The sequence below is a fragment of the Lithobates pipiens genome, unplaced genomic scaffold, assembly GCF_037356315.1.
Source record: "Lithobates pipiens isolate NorthernLeopardFrog02 unplaced genomic scaffold, aLitPip1_a1.2 Scaffold_18, whole genome shotgun sequence".
Lineage (NCBI taxonomy): Eukaryota > Metazoa > Chordata > Amphibia > Anura > Ranidae > Lithobates > Lithobates pipiens.
The window spans coordinates 172,296,828-172,319,009 of NW_027507758.1; the positions used below are offsets into that span (position 1 = coordinate 172,296,828).

General features: G+C 43.4%; 1 protein-coding gene across 8 annotated transcripts in view; it reads left to right on the forward strand.

Annotated features, from left to right (window-relative positions):
- Nucleotides 1-22,182, forward strand: part of UTRN (utrophin) — a 945,243-nt gene that overhangs the window by 67,611 nt on the left and 855,450 nt on the right. For 5 of the 8 annotated variants that reach the window (XM_077486403.1, XM_077486404.1, XM_077486407.1 and 2 more), the window contains exon 1: nucleotides 3,639-3,805. The exons of 2 other annotated variants lie outside the window; for them this stretch is intronic. In XM_077486403.1, coding sequence (XP_077342529.1) covers nucleotides 3,709-3,805 — 97 coding nt within the window. In that variant the 5' untranslated portion in view covers nucleotides 3,639-3,708. Of the gene's footprint in view, nucleotides 1-3,637; nucleotides 3,806-22,182 lie in introns of those variants that run through there. One more of the 8 variants, XM_077486406.1, reaches the window with a different exon arrangement.

Sequence of the window (22,182 nt, forward strand, 5' to 3'; positions counted from 1 at the left end):
AGTTAGACAGGAATCAATAAACTTCATGTCTTTGGAGTGTGATAGGAAACGAGTACCCAAAGGAAACCCACGCAGGCCCAGGGAGAACATGCAAACTCCAGGCAGGTAGTGCTGTGGTTGGGGTTCAAACCTATAATGCTAGGTGGAAGCACTAACCACTTAGCCACAATGCACAGCAATATACTGCTTTTTTTTCCTACATACACACAAGAGCCAACAGCAAGCATGTTCAGGCTGGGTTCACACATATTATTATTATTTCATAATCTTATATAGCGCTGTCAATTTATGCAGCACTTTACATATACATTGTACATACACATCAGTCCTTACCCTCAAGGAGCTTACAATCTAAGGTCCCTAACTCACATTCATATACTAGGGCCAATTTAGACAGAAGCCAATTAACCTACCAGCATGTCTTTGGAGTGCATATGTGGGCGCAGGTTCGTGCCTGAGGTCTGGTGTGTGTCTATCCACCGATTCAAATCCGAATTTTTGAATACATTTCCACCTGAACTGGACCCAAACACGCACCAGACCCATTTTCAATCCAGACCACGGCTACCCCGAACATGTGTGAATCAGCTCCATTGAGAGCCAGTCGCACTTGCCTGTCATGCGAATTGGATGCTAGGAAACCGGCATCCAATTTGCATATGTGTGAACCCAGGGGTTAATCAGTGTTTTAGGTAAATCAAATGTGCCGTGTGTAACTAATACAAGGTTAGTAAAATACACTAAAATTCACAATGTAACCTATAAGCAACCGTCTAGCTCTCAGTACAGTGTGATATATTCAGTGTATAATAGAACAACTTTCTCTTAAAGTGTTTGCCATGGACCTCTAAGCAGTAATGGATTGCTCTTCTGTTTCGCACTCTGTTCCTGTTATAACCACGCTGTTTTTTTTTATGACTACGCGTGGAATAATAAGGGGCCTAGGCAACCAGCCAGAGGCTGTTGGGCAATAATAGATCCATTGGTATGTACAAAATGTGATTACTGCTGTCAACAGACAACCAAATGGAGAGTGAATACAGTAGACAGAGAGCGACCAGAAAAACAGATTATCAAATTCTGTCATAAGAATGAAGCTGCATCTTCCCAAGACAAATTGAGTTTATGCTTGTGAGCTATTGAGGAGAAACTCAAAAAATTGACGTGCTATTACAGTAATCAATTGGGCTCCCAGCTTTTGGATCTTTTGCGTACATGCTGCTATTAAAAATAAACTTTTTTATTCTCCTTTCTGTTTTCTTTAGGCATAATTTTCCTTTGAAAATGTTATCTTCTAATTTCAGTTTACAGATACTTTGAAGTAGTGCTAACCGTATACAGTATATTAAATGTTGAGTTTGCTTTGTAGTGCAAGTTTCAGGAACACTTAGTTCTCTTTGTCAGATACAGAGAACTGAAAATCACATACTTACCGTATGTACAGTATATACACAAATTTAGTGACCATCACATAACACAAGTTAAAGAGGAAGTAAACTTCCATGGATTGTTTGTACCTATAGGCAAGCCTATAATACGCCTCATCTATAGGTATAAACAAAGCATTTGTACGCAAGCATAAGGGACGAGGGGCACTTTTTTTTTATTATTATTATTATTATTTTTTTACACTGTTGCTTGACTTTTTTTTTTGGATGACTTTTATTGCTGTCACAAGGAATGTAAACATCCTTGTGACAGCAATAGGCAAGTGACAGGTGCTTTATGGAGAGATCTGCGACTCCAAATCTTCTTTGCCCTTAAAGGGGTTGCAAACCCTTGTGTTTTTTCACCTTAATGTATTCTATGCATTAAGGTGAAAAAACTTCTTACAGTGACCGGCCGCCCAGCCCTCCCTGTTTTACTCACCTGAGTCCCTTCATTCCCTTGGCAGAGACGCGCTGGACCTCTCTGCCTGGGGGTTCTTGGCTCTTGATTGGATAGGTTGATTGCAGCGCAGCCATTGGCTACAACTGCTGCCAATCAAATCCAATGACACGGGCTAAGTCAAGCATTCTGTGTCTATGGACGCAAATGCTGGGCTCGGGAGCTCGCCTGCAAGGTAACCATAAGAACTGTTCTCTCCCAGGGGGTTTACCGATGCAAGGAGAAGCCACGAGCGCCACCGGGGGACCCCTTAAAAGGAGATACGGGCCATACTGTGCAAAACTAACTGCACAGTGGAGGTAAGTATGATAGGTTTGTAATTAAAAAAAAAAAATATGAAGGCTTACAATCATTTTAAAAAGCATTCAAACACCCCCTGGCCTCTGCCATTCTTTTCAGACCCGTATGGTGGGTACTGTCGGGTAGAGGGGGGGAGCCGAAACAAACATCTGTTCGCTGTGCTGTCCTTTCCTTCTTGAATTGGAAGCAACAGAAATAAACTTTTGAGCCTTAAGGCTAGGTTCACACCGGAGCGATGCGGGAACGCCGCGAATCCGCGGCGTTTTCCCGCATCGCATGCCTCCCGCCGGCAGTTCACACTGCCCTATGCGGACTGCTGGGAGTGTCAGTAAAATGTTAATGACATCCCCAGATCAGTTCGCATATCACAGTGCCATCTGCTAACTCGGACAGGAATCAGATCGCATGGTGTGAACACCCATGCGATCCGATTCTGCTGCGGACCAAAAAAAGGGTCCTGTGCGAGTTTGCGGCGGGTGCGATGCGAATTCAGCCATACTATCTGTATGGCTGAACTCGCATCACACAGAGATCGGATGTGATTTGCACTGCAGTGCGGTGCGAATCACATCCGGTTCTCGCTGCCGCAGCGGTGTGAACCCAGCCTAAAGCAGAAATCTGGGCTAAAAAAATATAGGCATGTGTTTTCCTGCCAAAATCTTTGTGTCTTTTGTGATCTGTGCAGTAATTCAGCATGAAACAACTTCAGCACTTGCTTCTCTGCAGGGGTTTTCTATAATAAAGACCAGTGAGTGCTGCACTCCCCTTGTGCAGGGTGACTGGTCTTGTATCCGCCCCCTTCTGTAGTCATGTCACTGCTATATTTACAAGGTAATAACTTTGTTTGCAAGGGCATTCAGGGGAAACGCAAAGTGTATTTTTGTATGTTTGGTGGCTATTAAGGTATTTGTTTCAGTAAAAGTTTTTATGCCTGAAATTCTTTAAGCATCCTTTCACAGCCAAAATACAGTTGGGAAGATTTTTTCCCTATGCATTTTAGACATTCTGTCTGCAAACGAACTGACATAGCAGCCTTGTGTAACTTGAAATGGCTGTTGAATAATCAGAAGTGCGTATGTATAATTCATACGGCTCACAAACAATATGCGGTGCTCTTCATTTTCCTTGTCCTTCTAACAGCTGCAGTTAGTACCTTAACTGATTTTAATGCCCAGATGAATAATGGGTTTGCGGTGCCAGGAAACTGCCAATTGTTTTCCTTGGCAAGTCCACTCTCTATTTGTGACTGTTGTTTTCTTAAAATAAAAAAAAAATAAAAAATTCATATCCCCAGATGAATATAGCGAGGGAGACTGACTTGGTTCCCACACAAGCGAAGAGTCGGTTTGTTTTTGCTTTTTGACCCCCCGAGGGAAATGCAGGGTTTTCTCAGAGTTGTAGCAGTTCAGCATGTCATATAGGAAATGCTGGGAGGACAGAGCCCGCCCATGATACAGATGTCTGCAGAACTGAGTTTGTATCCGTTTCCTCTAATGCTGGCTGTACAGATGAGAGTAAAGCATGAGCGTGAGGGGACTTTACCTGCAAACGAGACATAAAAATCCTTCCCTGGCTCTTCAGGGAGGCTGGAACTTCAGCGCGACTTCTCGGAAAAAAGGTAAAAACTCGGACAAGGATTTTCCACTTTGTCCTTGCAACAATGATTTGCTTATTTAATGGTGACTTTCAAGAAAGTAATCAGGATTAAAGGATTTATGATGTATTCTTATAAGAGAGGCAAAAATATAAATCACTTTCCAACTCTTTCCTATTTCCAAGGACAGCCACAGGTTTTTAAGATGTAGATTTTAAGAGCCCTCGGCGCTGTAACTGATAGTATAATAATGTATTAAGGGCTCATTCACATGGGCACAGGGGGCATTCAGTATTTATGTAGCTGGGAGGCACCCAGATGTTTGCATTCAGCCACCTTTACAAATCAATGAGAGGCTGTGGCTGTACGTGTGTCATCCTTACCTGTGAACAGGGATGGATGAGAGGCCTTGTACGCAGACCTGTCACTCCTGGGTGCCTCACAGTTACGTAAACACACTATATGGGCCCTCTGCACCCATGCCAATGAGCCCTACGCATGATATCATAATATTAAAGTGGAATTAAACTCCAGCATATTAACACATTATGGCAGACTTGCAGTACCTGTAAAACAAAGCCCACTAGCATTGCACTGTTAGTGCTCCCACTGGTCCCAGGAGCTTCCTTCTTCTTCTGGTCTTTCTTCTGGGTTCCTTCTATTCATCGACACATTGGTGACATATATATACACATTTTGACAGAGGTTTTAACCATATCTGAGGTATCCAAACCATTAACAAAAACTGTTATAAGTTTTAATAAGTCTATGTGTGCGCTTTTTTGCTTGTTTCTGTGCCTTTTGTGTGTTCTTTTGCATGTTGCTTATGCATAGGGAAGCCCATTGAAAGTGTTGGGCTGCCATATGCACAGACAACAGGCAAAACCCATTAAAAAAATTGGGCTGCACCTAAAGACGTGGTTTGGTTGCGTGAATGCGTGAGTGCTAGCAAGACACATAGAGATGCCATTGAAGGGTAAGTCCACCCTAACACTAAAATCCCTGCATCTACAGACATCCACGATCTAACACTAACCTATCTAGCCCTGTAAAGAAGAAATCAGTATACATAATTTTTTAGAAGCCGATCCAATCTGGTCTCCAGCAGTGGAAGCTCTGCAGAGGAAACAGCCGTCAACTCCTGTGAAATTAATGGGGAGTGATGTCACCCATAGCCTTACTATGGGGCTTCCATTGTCAGATGTGTCCTTTGCACCCACCTCTACAGCGAACCCAAAGCTGACAGCTAAGCGCGGGATTGGGTTGGATCGGCTTCATAAAAGGTATATATACTGATTTCTTCTTTACATGGTCAGTGTTGGATTGTGGATGTTTGTGGAAGCAGGGATTTTAGTGTTTAATGCATCACTGTGTGGGATGTGAGTCCCACAACTGGGTTGGATGTTGGCCAAGACAACCGTCTTAGCCAAGTCCTGACACATAGGGGGAAGGAACAAACAAAAAAACACAATAGGACAATCTTAGTCCTTATAAGACATATAAATGTATAGGAACAAAGGTCCCTCGAGTACCTGGGGCCACCAACAACAAGCGTGTCAGCCCAGACTGACCGAGCGGCTAAAAATGCCTGCTCAGCACCTGCAGTTCTATCAAACCACAAGGCAGGAATAGAGACCTTTGTTTAGGAGAAACAAATTACAACCAATACGGTAAACAGTGCTAGACAATCCCTGCTAGAGTTCCATTACCCTCCCACTCTGTAACATTCCAGGAATAACCCAAGGCAGTTATAGCAGACAATGGCCAAATGAACAATCACAGACTGCCATACTTATATCGTTGCTGAAAAAGGTTAGGAGGTGATCTGAAGCCAGGAACCCTCCACAGCATACGAGGCAGGTAGTCATCACCCTAGGCCACCATCTCACAGGCGGTGCAGCATATAACAGGGTAACCACGCATGGCTCTGCATCAGGGTTCGAGGCAGGGGTTAGGTGGGCAGGGAACAAATTTCATATGGCGCTACCCAGATCCGTGGGTCTGGAGGACAAGGATGGTGCTTCTTCTTGGGATGAAGGCAGATCAAGCTGCAGTTCCAGGAAGTGGCATCGTAGGTCAGATAGAGAAGTGGCATGGAACTGGAGGCCCAGATGTGAAAAGGAGAGCTTGAATAGGAACTGATAGGGCTTCAGGCTCTGGTGTCTGGCGATAGTGACCAGTGAGAGCTCCGCGAACAGTTGGATGGGGTTACCTCCAAAGGAGAGGTCCTGCTACTCCCTCACAGACTGTAAGAGTTTCTCTTTGGCGCAGTAGTAGTGAAATTTAATGATGATATCCCCAGGGGGGTCATCAGATGGTTTAGGAACAAGGGACTGGTGTATACAGTAAAATTACAGCCTGTCCACTGGGATTTCAGGGGCCAGTTAATGAAAGAAAGCAGTTGCTGTTCCTTGTAGGTCAGTGATAGCTTCAGGGACACCGTGGATGCGAATATTATCCCTGCGGGCCCTATTCTCTGCATCCTCCAATTTATCTCTCATGGCTTCCAGTTCAGTTGACAGTTTTCCACTTCCTTCTCATGACCCTCCAGCACAGTGGTAGCTAAATCCATGTGTTGTTCCAAATGAGTGCGGTAACCTATATCTTTAAGACCCATCACTAAATCAGAGAAAAGCTTGCAGGAGGCCATAATGATCTTGTCCCATACAATATTGCAGAATTTGGCCAGCAAGCCATTAGTCTGCGGGCAGGGGACTCCCCAGATCTGTGGGGAATTGGTGGAGGCTGTCAGCAGGTGAAGCTGGATCTGCTGCGGAGAGCTGGGTTGTGTTGTCTGGCTCCGGAGGTTCAGGCTCCATCCTGCCTTTGCCCCCGCCTGATGCTGGGGAGGCCTTAAGGAGCTGCCAGTTCTTGTGCTTCTGCTTGGAGGAGCAGTTCATAACTGGTGGCAGCTTGGGTCATTCCGGAGGTGCGAGAGGTGGATGAGAGAAGTCTGTGTGTGGTCTGTGTCTGGCTAGACTTGTATGTTAGTTCGGATGGCACGGTGCAAGGGAATCAGGCGTCCATCTGCTTCACCCGCACGCATGCACTCCGAGAACCTGATACTTTTCATACAAGTACATGGTACAGCAGGCACATGTCAGGAATATAAAGTGTTGGGGTAACAAACACTTTAAGCAGCTATAAAATAATCAAGTGTTAAAAAGTTGGTAATATGTAGTGCACTATTGATAAAAATTGTAAAGCTAGAAATACAAGCATAATTATGCTTGTAAAGCCTACGGAACGCTTTGATAAGACTACGTTGTGAGACATACAGTTGTATTTTAAAAAAAGAGTAAAGGCATCCTTTTAGTATCTGTTTTTGTGCAGTACTTTCAACTTTTTGTTTGAAAATTCTTTCTATTGCGACTTCAGAAGAAAGTTTACATATAAGGAACTATCAAAAGACTCAACTGTTACAAAGCTTTTGCCATTTAATAATAAAGTAGGAAAGAACACATTTATAAAAGAATGCACAGAAAGTATGAACAGGCATTCACATTCTTCTCAACCCTTGACAATATTGTGCTAGTACTCTCAACTTTAAAACCTTTTAGAATACATATGGCTCAAAGGACAGCAGCTTTTAACCTCAGGGACCTGATAACTGTATGTAGGTAATGCATATTATAGAATTCTATATAAATTCTTTTTTCATTTCACGTGATTTGTTTACATTTACTTGCAGAGCAAGCTGGACAAACATTGCAAGGGGTTCTTATATAATTTATTAATTTATTAAATTATAACTAAAGGCAAACATCTTTTTTTGTTTTTTTGGGTAGAGTGGAGAGGGATTAGCACGCCTGGCTGTTTTTAAAGTGGGGTACCCCCTAAAAAAAAAAAATTAAAAGTCAGCAGCTACAAATACTGCAGCTGCTGGCTTTTAATAATCGGACACTTACCTGTCCCGGGTTCCAGCGATGCGGGGGAACGAAGCCCCCCCCTCGCTCCCCGCTCCGCTCGCGGCGCCGTCATGCATACTGTGGGCACACGGCTGTGGCTTCACAGCCGGGCACCCACTGCGCATGCGCGAGCGGCGCAGGGCGCCGTGATACGCCGTACAGTCACCTGGGACACGTGACAGGTCCCAGGTGAATGTGCGGCGCGAGGGGAAGTGATGTCACCAGCCCGGGCAATGAAGAAGGCAGACTACGAGGGACCCCCTAGCAACCGGTATTTAGAGGTGAGTAAAAAATTTTTTTTTTGCCAATTATTTTTTTTTGATTTTTTTAAAGAATTTTAAGTAGTTTTATTTTTTGGGGGGCAACTCCACTTTAATGTGGTTTGTGCCACCAGTGTTATTAAACCCACAGCAGTAAAATCAGTCTGTATATGCAGCATAGCATGCTTGTTATACTCACTGTGGAACTTAAGGGGTTAATCTTCTGCATTGTGTAAAAAAGGCAGTTTTAACCTGTATGCATAGATCCTCCCCTCCCTGCAGTGTCTATCTGGGGAAGGCCAGCTAACACAGGCAGAGTAGCCGACCTGCACATGCTCAGTTGTGTCTTTTATGATGGAAAGAACAGATTGTTGTTCTCAGAGCTAGCCAGGTCACATGATATTGACATCACACGTGTGGGCATGTATACAGGCTATAGTGAAAACCTCCTCCTTCCTGAACTCTCAGCACTGGAAAAACTGTGCAGTTTATCACTGACCGTGGTATACAGATCATCCAAAAAGGTATATAGTGGCAATATTTGAATGTAAAAAAAGATTTAAAACCTTTGGGCACTGTGGGGTGCCAGGTGAACTATTTTGATATTACTGGGTTTAGTAACACTTTAACCACCTCAATACAGTGCACTTTCATCCCCTTCCTGCCCAGACCAATTTTTAGCTTTCAGCGCTCTCACAGTTTGAATGACAATTACTCAGTCATGCAGCACTGTACACATATGAAACTTGCGTCCTTTTTTTCACACAAATAGAGCTTTCTTTTGGTTGTATTCAATCACTAGTGGGTATTTTTTGTGCTATAAATAAATAAAGACCGTACATTTTGTGAAAAAATGCCTTTTTCTTTGTTTCTGTCATAAAATTTTGCTAATTAGTAATTTTTCTTCATAAATTTTGGCCAAACTTTATACTGCTACATATATTTGGTAAAAATAACCCAAATTAATGTATATTATTTGGTCTTTGTGAAAGTTATTGAGTCTACAAACTATGATGCCAATCACTGAAAATTGATCACATCTGATCAGGCCTTCAGTACATGAGGTGAATCTCATTTCTTGAGACACTAACAAGTCAGGTAAGTACAAATACCCCCCAAATGACCACTTTTTAGAAAGTAGACATCCCAAGGTATTAAGTAAGTAGCATAATGAGTTTTTTTAAGTTGTCATTTTTTTCCCACAATTCTTTGCAAAATGAAAAAAAAAATTTTTTTTTTTTTTTACAAAATTGTCAAATTATCAGGTTATTTCTCACAAACAGCAAATGCATACAAAAAAATTACACCCCAAAATACATTCTGCTACTCTTCCCAAGTATGGCAATACCACATGTGTGAGACTTTTACACAGCCTGGCCACATATAATGGACCAACATTGAAGTAGCACCTTCAGGCGTTCTACAAGCATAAATGACACATCTCATTTCTCAACCAGCTATTACACTTTTGAACGCCCTGGAGCACCAGGACAATGGAATTGCCCACAAAATGACCCCATTTTGGAAAGAAAACACCCCAAAGCATAATCTATGAGGCATAATGAGTCTTTTAAACGGTTAATTTTTTTTCCAGATGTTTTTGGAAAATTTGGGCAAAAAATGAAAACGCTTTTTTTTTTTTTTACACAAAGTTGTCAATTTATAAGATATTTCTAACACATAGCATGTATATAGCAAAAATTACACTGCAAAATACATTCTGCTACTCTTCCTGAGTATGGCGATACCACATGTGTGAGACTTTTACACAGCCTGGCCACATACAGAGGCCCAACATTGAAGTAGTACCTTCAGGCATTCTAGGAGCATAAATTAAACATCTCATTTCATTCCTACCTATCACACATTTGAAGGTCCTTGAGCACAAGGACAATGGAATTACCCACAAAATGACCCCATTTTGGAAAGCAAACACCTCAACATATATTCTATGAGGCATGGGCTGCAAATAGGTACTCTGATAGTCCAGGGACAGGTATTTGAGTAACTTGATGAGCTGCAGACAGTTACTCTGGTACTCTATTGGGCTGGTGACAGGTACTATGTTACTCTGATGGGCTGGTGACCGGTACTCGGTTACTCTGATGGGTTGGTGACAGGTACTTGGGTACTTTGATGGCATGGCGACAGGTACTCTGGTACTGTGATGGACTATAGATAGGTACTTGGGTACTCTGATGGACTACAGATAGGTACTCAGGTACTCTGATGGGCTGGTGACTGGTATTTGGGTGCTCTGAAGGGTGTCCCTTACCTTTCCCTTTTCGTTCCCTTTTCTTTCCCTTTCCCTTCTATTCCCTCCAATCAGCTCTCAGAGCTCCTGTTGATTGTGTAACTGCAGCTCCTCCAGTTCTGCTTTGTGAGTCCGTGAAAAATCCTTTTCATCTCTGAGATTTACAAGGATGTAGTGGAAAAATGGCTGCAAATAAACATGTACAACTTATGTAGTGACTTGGTGCTGCCCAGCAAAAAATTTCTTGGTCAGGAAGGGTGCAAATCCTTCCGTGGCTGAAGTGGTTAAAGAGGTTGTTAAGCTACTATATCACCTTTATTTCATACCCTCTGTCACATAAAAATCTGCATCCTAGTGCCTGTACTTTATAAAAAAAAAGAACAATTTCTACTTGTTTTAACGGTGTCTTCCAGCTTTAAGATGACTCAAGGCTCTCGGCTCTCCCTGTCTGATATCTCCAGTGGGCGGGGCCAAGATTCCACTGCTGATGTCAGCCAGGGAGGAGGGGAGGGGAGGAGCGAGAGCTTGGAGTCATGTGATCACTGTTAAAACAGGTAGAAATCTTTTTTTTTTTTTTTTTTTTTTTAGCATAGGCACTAAGACTCACAGAGGGGATGATATACAGATCAGTTTGTTTTGAAGCAGTGGGCAGACCAGTGATAGTGAGAGATGACAGGCAGGGAGGGAAGGGGGAGGAGGAGGAGCAAGGAAGACACAGGGGAGCTGCAGATATCAGCGTGTGACGGAGGCATTTACAGTGACAAAGGTGTCAGGGCTCAGCAGCCCTGATATATTATGGTCAGTGTACAGAGAGGAGGGTAGAAACTGGCAGGATCAGCCAGGTATTTCAGGTGATAGAAGGGGCCAAAATACACAGCACACATACTGTGCTGTCTAACATGCTTTAAAGGAACAAGAACTTTATTTTTTTATTTTTGGGGTTAACAAACGCTTTAAGTATTTAAAATGTGAACGAATGTTCTGTAATTAAATTTTTTTCAAATGAAATTCTACCCAGCATAAGAATATCAGCCTCTCTTACCCCGTTTACCTCTGAACAACTTCCACTTACTTACAGATGACTGAAGGGAAGAAGTTTTATTGGCGTAGTGGAATTTTAGGTCTAATTGAATAATGTAACAAATCTTGCTGTAAATAGCTGACTGCAATGACATGTATTGGATTTTATATCCTTAGTGGAGGATGGAAAGGGAACTAAACAGAAAAAGGTGGCTAATAAGTAACCCAAAATAAACAGGTCCACAGGAAAATAAAAGGATTTCATTAAAAGTGCACTGGCGGTTATTGCTGGATTTTTAGATCTAAAGTTTACTGAGCACACTATCTATGTTAGATAAAAAGCATAACCTCATTCTATGCATAGCAGCTTGTGTGAAGTAATATAGGCTGTTTATGTGTTGCGTATCCCATACTTTCTTGGTCTCTTTCTTAACAATAAAATAAAGAATGTTATGGTATGAATGTTTTTTACCATGTTTTATTGCATAGACCTACAGCTCTGACATTGGGGGACAATCTTACTATTCCTGCTCTGACATTGTGGGACAATGGTTCATCAGCTTAAAGTTTTTATTTGCTTGTAGACCCTTCCTTCACTGGAGGTTGTCTGAGGATAACTGGATTTTAGCTCTGATTTTGCACCATTTACATTGCTTGGAATTCCAGACTGTGCATATAAAACACTGAAAACAACAATATAGCACACATGCTATGCCATGTGTTGGCCATTTGATGTTGCGAAACAAACTAGCAAATGAGAGCCTCTTTGTGAACAAGTTCATTCGGCCCAACGGGTTTTGATCAATATATTGGTATCTATGCCATCTCACAAATTTGATCATGCAGGGATATAGGAGGATTAGAGGGGGGAGATCATGGATAAGGCGGTACAATAGTGAAGACAGAATGACACCTGTATATGGGCATGAGGAGGAGAGAACCAAATGGAAGCTGACCCTTGCTGGGGATGGAGGGAATGAAGAGTAAAGCCGCATACATACGATCGGATTTTCCAATGAGAAATGTGTGATGACAGGCTGTTGGTGGAAAATCTGACCGTTTGTACGCTCCATCGGACAATTGTTGTTGGATTTTCCACGGACAAAGGTTGGATGGCAGGCTTTAAAATTTTCTGTGGACAAATGTCTGTTGCCTGATTTTCTGAGCGTGTGTACACAAGTCAGTCGGACAAAAGTCCAAAGTACAAACACGCATGCTCAGAAGCAAGGACAAGCCAGAAGCGGTCGGTCTTGTGAACTATCGTTGGTAATGGAGAATTAACACTTGTGATGCGGCAAATTATTAAATCTACAAATGCAGCGCACATTCTCTTCTTCTTTAATGGGATAATAATGAAGATCCTTTGCTGGTGATACTGATGGAGTTATTGCAAACAAATCAAAGGCTTTTTTTTTCTTGTGATATCAATAATAATATTATTATGCATGTTATTTTTTTTTTGCAAGTTACCACAACACCATTATGCCGTCGTTTTTAAGATCAAAGATATAACTATGTTGGTGTTCCTTGTCAATTTTACATTGTATTTTTTTTTTATGTAACTGTCTACTCTCAAACTGAGTCATTTGAAGTAAAACACATAGCCAAGTATTATTCTCCACCATTTTTTTTATTGTGCATTAAAAAAAAGTAAACAAATAAAATTAGACATGCTATCTGCCAATAGAACTGAACCAAAAAGTGCATTCTATGCATCCAAAAATATAGCAAATATAACAAATCAAATTATTATTATTCAACCAAAAAACTAAATAAAAGCCTCATGCATGTGTCCTTCTTCTTAATATACCGGATCACCAATGCCAAAAGTTGGCGAAAGCAGGGGTCCGTCTTCCGGAGATAATGCCTAAAATCATCTGGATTATTCTCCTGGAGCTCCCGCAGCAAAGGCATATGACATAATTGGTCACGATTAATAAAGCAACCAATTTTTGGTCCAAGAAATCCTCCTCCTCCTGTTCCTGGACTGGACGTGGGTCAAAGCAATAACTCCAAGGCCAATAATAAATAACACGTTATCGCCTCCGATTCCGCAACACGTCTGGTTGACGAACGGCCGTTCAGAAACAAACCGAAGAGCATGAAATGAAAAGCGCGAACTGAAAAGCACTAAATGAAAAGTGAGAATCAACACTTTGCCAAAATTCTACTAACATGAAATTAGCAGACGGGGCCCAAAGGGTGGCGCTAAAGAGCTGAAAAGCCACATCGCACGCAAAATATTCGTGTTTGTTGACTGACAATTCCTTGTCATTGTATGCAAGACAAAATCCAGGCACACGCCTTCGGACAAAAGTCAGAGGTTTTGTCTGCGAAAAATCCAATCGTGTGTATGAGGCTTAAAAGTTTAATATGAAACATTGGGAAAGGCTGATAAAACTGAGCGGAGAGAAAAGAGAAAGGAGGGGGAGCATAGGTTGGAAACTTCACTCTCCCAATCAAAATGGATTATTTTTAATCTTCATCCTGCTAGCATTAGTAAATACTGTAGATGGGAAAGTATATCATATTTACTTGTGTTAAACTTTTTTTTTTTCCTTTCTTCAGTTACTTCCTGTTATTTTGCTTAGGCAAATGATGTCATACATCCCAGAAATCTTCAGGAGGGGAGGAGGGTTTTCTCAGCTAAGCACACTCCCCTGCCTGCATGCCTCAGCTAATGGCAGATGGATTCCAGGAAGTAAATGCTACATGAATCATCTGCCATCTGCCCTGTTTTTCTAAGTGATTTCTCAACAAAATAAAGCATGGAGACATGGGTGGATGGGGGAGTTTACTTTGAATTAAAAAAATGAATAAAATTGTGTTTTTGGTTTGCGGTGGTCAGATGCAGGGGAGATCCACTTTAAGTACCACAGTGTACGAGAGGAGCCAGAGAGTAGATTACTGTGGGCAAGGGGAAGAGAGAAAAGGCAGTCTCATGGACAGGCTGTGCTATTGGGAGAATATATAGAGTGGGTCTGAACATGGATGAGGAACAAAGAGAAGGATTGTGGATAGGAGATAAGCAAGCTATGGTAGCAGACAAAATGAAACTCAAGAACTGATTGTTGCTAAGGGGTTGAGTGCAGAGCTGGAACTAATCAAGGAGCAAAGATAGAAGAGGTAGCGAAGCTGCTGATCATGTATTAGGATGATGGGACGTGTGTGGGCTGTCATTTCTCTATTCTGGGGAAACAACTACAGTTTTCTAGGGGGAAATGGAGAACTCCTTCAGGACCGAGTGCGGGTGCAGGGTCCTCAATGCACACAGGGCCACAGGGCCCAAATGTCCATGGTATTATTTGCCTCAAACCAAAGCACCTAGTGTGATCTCTGCTTTCTCCTTCCTCTGATATCTGCTTGAGTCACTTCTGAAATTAATCCTGACACCAAGCAATTCTAGGAGACAGACATGCCCCCCCCCCCAATCACACAGCAGGTTATTTCCCAGCCTCAGTCCCTATGAGACTGTGTAGAAGGGGGTGTTAGCTTTCCATCTACTCAGGTCTCAGATTACACTCAGCTCCCTATTCTATGTTGTGCAGTGTGTGAAATCAGCTGCCTGTGCCCTGCCTTCTGGAGCCAAGAAATGTTGTGTAAACTCTGTACTTTGAGCGACTCTGGAGAAGAGAGCTGCAGATAAACAGATACAACTTATGTAGGATTTTTTTCATCCCAGTGTATCACCTGAGTCTAGTCACCTCACTGGGTAAATGTGATCTCGGTAAAGAGTCTCCGACGGAGACTCTTTACCACGTGATCAGCCGTGTCCAATCACGGCTGATCACAGTGTAAATAGGAACAGCCGGTGATCGGCTTTTCCGCACTCGCGTCTGTCAGACGCGAGTAGAGGAGAGCCGATCGGCTGCTCCTCTGACAGGGGGGGTCTGTGCTGATCGATTATCAGCACAGCCCCCCCGAGGATGCCCACACTGGACCACCAGGGACGGCACCAGACCACCAGGGATGCCCAGCAAAAGGTAATCCTCCCTAGACCACCAGGGATGCCAGTCAGCACAATGGATGCCAATCAGTGCCCATAATGGATGCCAATCAGTGCCCACAATGGGCATCACTGATTGGCATGCATTATTGTTTGGCACTGATTGGCATCCATTAGTACAGTATAACACCTGTGCCGCCTATGAGTGCCCACCTGTGCCGCCTATGAGTGCCCACCTGTGCCGCCTATGAGTGCCCACCTGTGGTGCCTATCTGTGCCCACCCGTGCCGCCTATCAGTGCCCACCCATGCCCATCTGCCACCTATCCATGCCCATCTGCGCCGCCTATCCATGCCCATCTGTGCCGCCCATCCATGCCAATCCGTGTCAGCTATCAGTGCCAATTTGTGCCACCTATCAGTGTCCATCCGTGTCATCCATCCGTGTCGCCTATCAGTGCCGCCTATCAGTGTCCATCAATACCACCTCATCAGTGCCACTTCATTGGTGCCACATCATTGGTGCCCATCAGTGCCGCCTTATCAGTGCCAATCAGTGTAGCCCCATCAGCGCCCATCAGAGAAGGAGAAAACTTACTTATTTACAAAGTTTTGAAACTGAAACAAAAAAAAACATTTTTTTTTCAAAATTTTCGTTATTTTTTTATTTGTAGCGCAAAAAATAAAAACCGTAAAGGTGATCAAATACCACCAAAAGAAAGCTCTATTTGTGGGTTTCATTCGGGTACAGTGTAGCATGACCGCGCAATTGTCATTCAAAGTGCGACAGCGCTGAAAGCTCAAAATTGGTCTGGGCAGGAAGGTGTTTAAGTGCCCAGTATTGAAGTGGTTAAATTATTGCAGCTTACCAGTCATTAGATGTAGTGGCTGCTTTAGTTTAGATTTTTAGGCTTTTTTCCCTTTGTTTTCATCTGATGTTCTGGCTAATAACTCACATCCTGTATTAGAGTGTCCACACTCTGGATGGGGGAGCAACAGAAACACTTTTGGCAGCATTGTCAGACCTGGAAGGAAGAGAGTATTTGATGGATTAGCAGATTAAAATACACTAACAAATTAAAGAGGAACTCCAGCTAACACTTATAAGCAGTCACAGCAAACAGTTTTGTTCCTTTTGGGATAAAGGAATTACATAAATAAATAAAAGTTGATCATTGTAAAGAACCCTGTCTGTATTAAATAGCTTGTCTCATCCCTCTAACTGCTACATTTGCAGGACAGCTTGTTCTGTTGAAAAACAAACTCACTGACAGGATCACCAGGTGAAAATAAAGGAAAGCATGAGCCTAAAAAAGAAAACGACTGCAGCCATCACATCTAAGAATTAGTTGCAGTGTTATAAATGTTTTCTTTTGAGTTTTTAATACCGCTTTAACTGCAGTAGAGATAAGTGAGGTCATGACAGTGCGGGATGACAGGGATGTCTACAACATTGCACATTTTTTGTCAGGTAAGACATCCCACACATACATATGTCAGCAGTGAGTGTGAAGGTTTGCCTTGACTTCCACTGTCTTCTGTTTGTGAGATTCAAGAAATGGACATAGTCCCAGACTATAGACGCCGGGATCCTGGCTAATAATGGATTCATTCTGTCCTGTCATATGTCGTATTCTATGTATAGCGCCCGTCAGGCAGATACTGTCCTTAAAGCCACATTTTGTTCTGTCGGGTACAAAGGGCTGTCAGAGGGACAAACTGAGCTTCAGACCACTTTAGGAGGCTCACTATATTTACTGAGAGCCGCACCCACCTAATTCCAACAGCTGCTAAAGCACTTTGCTGACTTATGTAATTCAAATAATAATGGTCTGAACCACAGTATTTACTGCAGAAATGTATGAGTTGTAAAAGTGACAGTGAACATTTTTTATAAAGCACAATATGATGCAAACAATTTTAGGCTTTAAGATCTAGAAGGGTCTAGACCAGGGGTGGGCAACCCCTGGCACTGGTGCCCCAAGCGGCACTCGACTCCCTCCCCATCAGCAGAGCAGCACAGGGAAGTGTCAGTGAGACACTAATACATTCCAATCTCAGAATTCCCCACACCGCACCCGCATTGAGGGGGGGGGCACTGTGCCCCCACACATTGGAAAAGATGGGAAACGTTGTTTGGTTCTTTAACTTTGCTGTAGCTGTGATCGTCAGCTTTTGTGATGGGGAAGAGATTGGGTGCAGTTCTGCTGGGGGGGGTTCCTGTTTCCAGGAGGAGGAGGACTGTCATTGGCCACTGCTCAAGCCAATCACAGTCCTGCTAGCCCCGCCCACCATCTGGAGGAAGATGACTTGCTTGATTGCCCATACCAATCTCAGAAAGAAGGGATTTCACTGTGATCAGGTGACAGCTTGTGGAATTACTGTTGAGCTTCTGAACTTTGTTGAAATGATTCCTGAACCTTTGTGTCACTTACTACTGAACCCCGGCACTCTGTGTCCATTTAGGGTCCATTCACACAGGGGCAACACGACTTTCAACACGACTTTTGGAGGCAACTTGGACGCAACTTGGACACGACCTGAACACGACTTACAACACGACTTTAAGTCACCCCAGGCCAGGTGACTTTTGCCGCGGCCAATCAGAGAATGAGCTCTCAAGAGGGAACTCCACGCCAAATTATGAAAAAATTTGGCATGGATTCCCCCTCCGAGAGCATGCCAGTCCCTTAGGTCTGGTATGGATTCCAAGGGGAACTCCCTATGCCGAAAAAACGGCGTGGCCCCCCCCCCCCAGATTCATACCAGACCCTTATCCGAGCACGCTACCCGGCCGGCCAGGAAAGGGGGTGGGGACGAGCGTGCGCCCCCCCCCTCCTGAGCCGTACCAGGCCGCGTGCCCTCAACATGGGGGGTGCCTTGGGGAAGGGGGGGCCGTGCGGCCCCCCCCCCACCCCAAAGCACCTTGTCCCCATGTTGATGAGGACAAGGGCCTCTTCCCGACAACCCTGGCCGTTGGTTGTCGGGGTCTGCGGGCGGGGGGCTTATCGGAATCCGGGAGCCCCCTTTAATAAAAGATCCTTTTTGTGATTGAGAGTGTGACGTTTACATTTTTTTTGTTATAAAATCGTCACGCTCAATTTCTTTGAAAATATTTTTTCGGCACACTGTGCTCAAAAGATTGCTTACCCCTGGTCTAGGACATCATTTATTTAAAGCGGGAGTCCGCCGGGACTCCGCATTTTTTTTTTTTTAAAAGCCAGCAGCTACAAATACTGCAGCTGCTGACTTTTAAAATAGTGACACTTACCTGTCCAGCGCGCCCGCGATGTCGGCACCTGAAGCCGATCTCTAGATCGTCACTCGGGTGCTGCCGCCGCCATCTTGGGTATGGGAATCAGGAAATGGAGCCTTTCGGCTTCATTTCCCGGTTCCCTACTGCGCATGCGCGAGTCGCGCTGCGCAATAAGGACGGTCCCCGCTGCCTCTGGGATCTGTGTGTTTCCCAGCAGGCAGTGGGGCACTTGCGGAAGGGGGCGGGCACTTGCGGAAAGGGGCGTAATCTACGCCCCTTTCCGCAGAGAGCTATCCCGGAAGTGGGTGCAGTTACCTGGATTATCCAGGTAACTGCACCCCCCTCCCCCCTGAAAGGTGCCAATTGTGGCGCCGGAGGGGGGGAGGATTCCGATGAGCGGAAGGTCCATTTTAGGGTGGACCTCCGCTTTAAAGGGTATCTAAACCCAAGTTCAAAAGTGCCATATATTTCCTCTAACAAGTTCTTAGATGTGGTGGCTGCATTTGTTTTACTTTCTTCAGGCTTTTTCCTTTCTTTTAACCCCTGTCCTAGGATGACAGTGCTCAGTCACTGTACTATATCTATGGAAGAGCAGTGTTGTCACCCCAGGACAAAACTGCAGAACATCCCCCTCCTCTTCTCCATAACATGGTTAGGGGAGTATTTTAAATTCTACAGGAAAAACTTGCATCAATGCTTACTGATAACACGCAACAGAAGCAGATTTGTCTTTTCATTTTGGACTTATTGAGTGCTCTCTGTATTGCTTATAAAGTTACTGAATACAGACTTGAGGAACCTAACATTTATGTTCTAAAGGGGTTGCAGTAGGCCATGAAGGGTGTGGGGAGGTTCACGCAGCAAACTCCTGTTCTTACCCACTGACAGTCAGGAGCCCCTATTTTCAGTTTATGTTCTCCTCTTTGTTTCTAATGTTTTCTTAAATGACTTCACAACCAGAGGTGGCCTGTGTTGTCACTCTGTGTACCCAGATTCCTAGCTTGGGTGGGGGAATCTCTCTATGGTGGGAGGAACAGCCATAGCTCCTTCATCAGGGCAATGGGGCACATTCTACACCAATGGCTGCAATCTGTTTGTTCTCACCTGTCACTTTTGCCAAAATTGAAAAACCAGGAGAAATGACCTTAAAGCAGGATTAATGGACTATTTTGGTGCCCATTGATAACACATTTGAAATTACTTAAAAATTAAGATTATTAATACAAAAACGAACATTTTTTTTCCATATACATGAATACAAAGCTAAAATCACATGGAATGACAAAATATTGTGTTAGTATAAGTCACAGAATAGTGTAGCACCCCTAGGGTGATGAGAAACATGGGGTGATGGTTGCTTCTCTACACGTTTCATGGATCTATCAGCTTCTTCAGGAGCAAAAAAAAGCAAAATGTATTTTGAAACAAAACATGATATCAATCAAATACCAGAAGCATGATACAGATAACAAGTAACGAGTATAATTATCACAATGATGCACTAGAGGGGTTGGCTGGATGTTTACCAATGTGGACTAAGAGGCCCTTTCCTTCTGCCCCCCCCCCCCCCTTTTTGTTTCTTTTAGTGACTATATCAATTTTCTTTACATATTCTGTTTTCAGTTTTAAGGGAGGTCCGCTTAGTTTTGTGTTCACTACCTTACCCCCTGTTTCTGTTATGGGGGAAGTTCATAGATGCCCTCGTCTGGCCTCTTAGAGACAGGAGTCTACATTGGTAAGCAACTAACCATTTTAGTGCATCACTGTGATGAGTATACTCAAAAATAATAAATGTGCATTTTTTTTCTGGAGCCTGCAGAGCATTGCACCCATAATCAGCACATCACAAGTGCAATGTCAGGCTCCCGCAGACTCTCAGAATAGCTGTCTGCCCGTACCTCCAGTATGGGCAGACAGTTACCGGAGAGGATCCCCCTACCACTATTACAGTGGGGAATCGAGGGGGGGGGGGTACAGGCCATTGCTTTTTGGTAACATGGGTGTAACATGTAACATGATAATATGGGTGTAACGTTACCAAAAGTGAACTTATTCTTTAATTGTATACAATAGTTAAACTACAGAGCAGTATAAATTCCGAAAGAGATACAACATTTTAAAAGGAGAGAAGGGCTATGTGTTTATACATCAGAGTATTTTGGCTCTTTTTTCACATCCAATCTCTAGAAAAATACAGTTTATACCGCTTATATCATCAATGTGGAATGCTGAAAAGTTTATGTATTGGCAAAACATGCATTCATTGTAGCAAGAATCAGTCTCCGGGACCTTGGCTGATTTATACAGCCTGAATTATACAGCTATCTTTCAATGACTTTATTGTTCATTTTAATATGCCAATATCTGAATGCATATTGTGCAATTCTGGCATTTACCATTGTTTTCCAACAATAAGGCAACTGATCTCTCCCCTTGTAGGTGTAAAAGATTAAATGCAAAATATATTCTGTTGGCTTAGCAGTTTAACATGGAATTGTTGTTCCCACGTATATTCTGCTCTGATTATTTTATAAACACCAGTGTCAAGGTTTTGTACTGAGTAATTCCTAAGGCAAACAGTGTTTATATATTTCATATAATTATATAATGCCATCATAAAACAAAGCATATCTCAGAGGACATAGAGCTTTCCCATCAGTCCCTGCCATTGAAAGAACATTCTGATGCCCCCAGAACAGTTATGTGCACTATGCACTCAGCATGGATTCCTGGGCAGGGGCTCAGAAGAGTCTAGCATTCACCGCCATTTGGGACTGGTGCTTTGGCAGAGAAGCACCATTTTTGGGGATCCCTCTCAAAACCTTCACCCTTTAGAATCACTTTAGGCTGGCCATAGGTGGATCAAAATTCAGATGGTTTAGCATGGACCAGTCAAATTTAGATCCCAGTGTGACCACTGGCACTCAACAGAAGTTGATCTTTTTCGATTGACTTCTGTTGAATGGACCTCCTGGAAAATAGCCAGTCGATCAGTGGCTGCAGTGCTAATCTGTGTATTCCGAGAGTGGAGGAGTCGCCTCCATTGTCAGAATACAATAGTGCAGTGGGTTAGATTCCCCCCATCCACCTTGATTTTGAATTTACTTTGTTTTTAGAAATGGGAGTTCTAAAAGACAAATTGTGCATATGCTAAAGGTAGTGTTCCACTGATTATGCCTGTACTGTATAGGCATTTTTGGAGGCACAATATTTGTTTCAAGCATTGAAATTCCTTCCGTTTAACCTTCGTTTTTTTTTATTTCTTAGATAATTTTCTTCCTATTTGCCTACAGGCCCCTGGCAAATGACAATATGCAAAACAGGAACCTTCGTTTTTTAGTGCATCTTCATCAAATCCTGATTCTGATTGGTTCACTGTTTAGAAATATATTTCCAAACTCCAAGCAGATATAACAGACACAAATTGAAGGGGAGCGCCACCCAAAAGGGAAGTTCTGCTTGCCTTCCCCCTCTGCCCCCCTCCGATGCCACCTTTGGCACCTGTTGGGGGTCGGGGGGGGGAGTGGGTACCTGTTTCCTCCACAGCCTTCTGGGAGACTTCACAGATCTCAGAAGACTGCGGCCCATTCACAAAGCGCAGCACGCTTTACACATGCACAGTAGAAAAGGCAAGGCTTCACTGCTGGTTTCCCTTAGTCAGGATTGCGCACCAGCACTCGATAGCCTATTGAAGAATCGACCTGGGTGAGGACACCGCTGGATGTCTGGACAGGTAAGTACCCTAATATTAAAAGTCA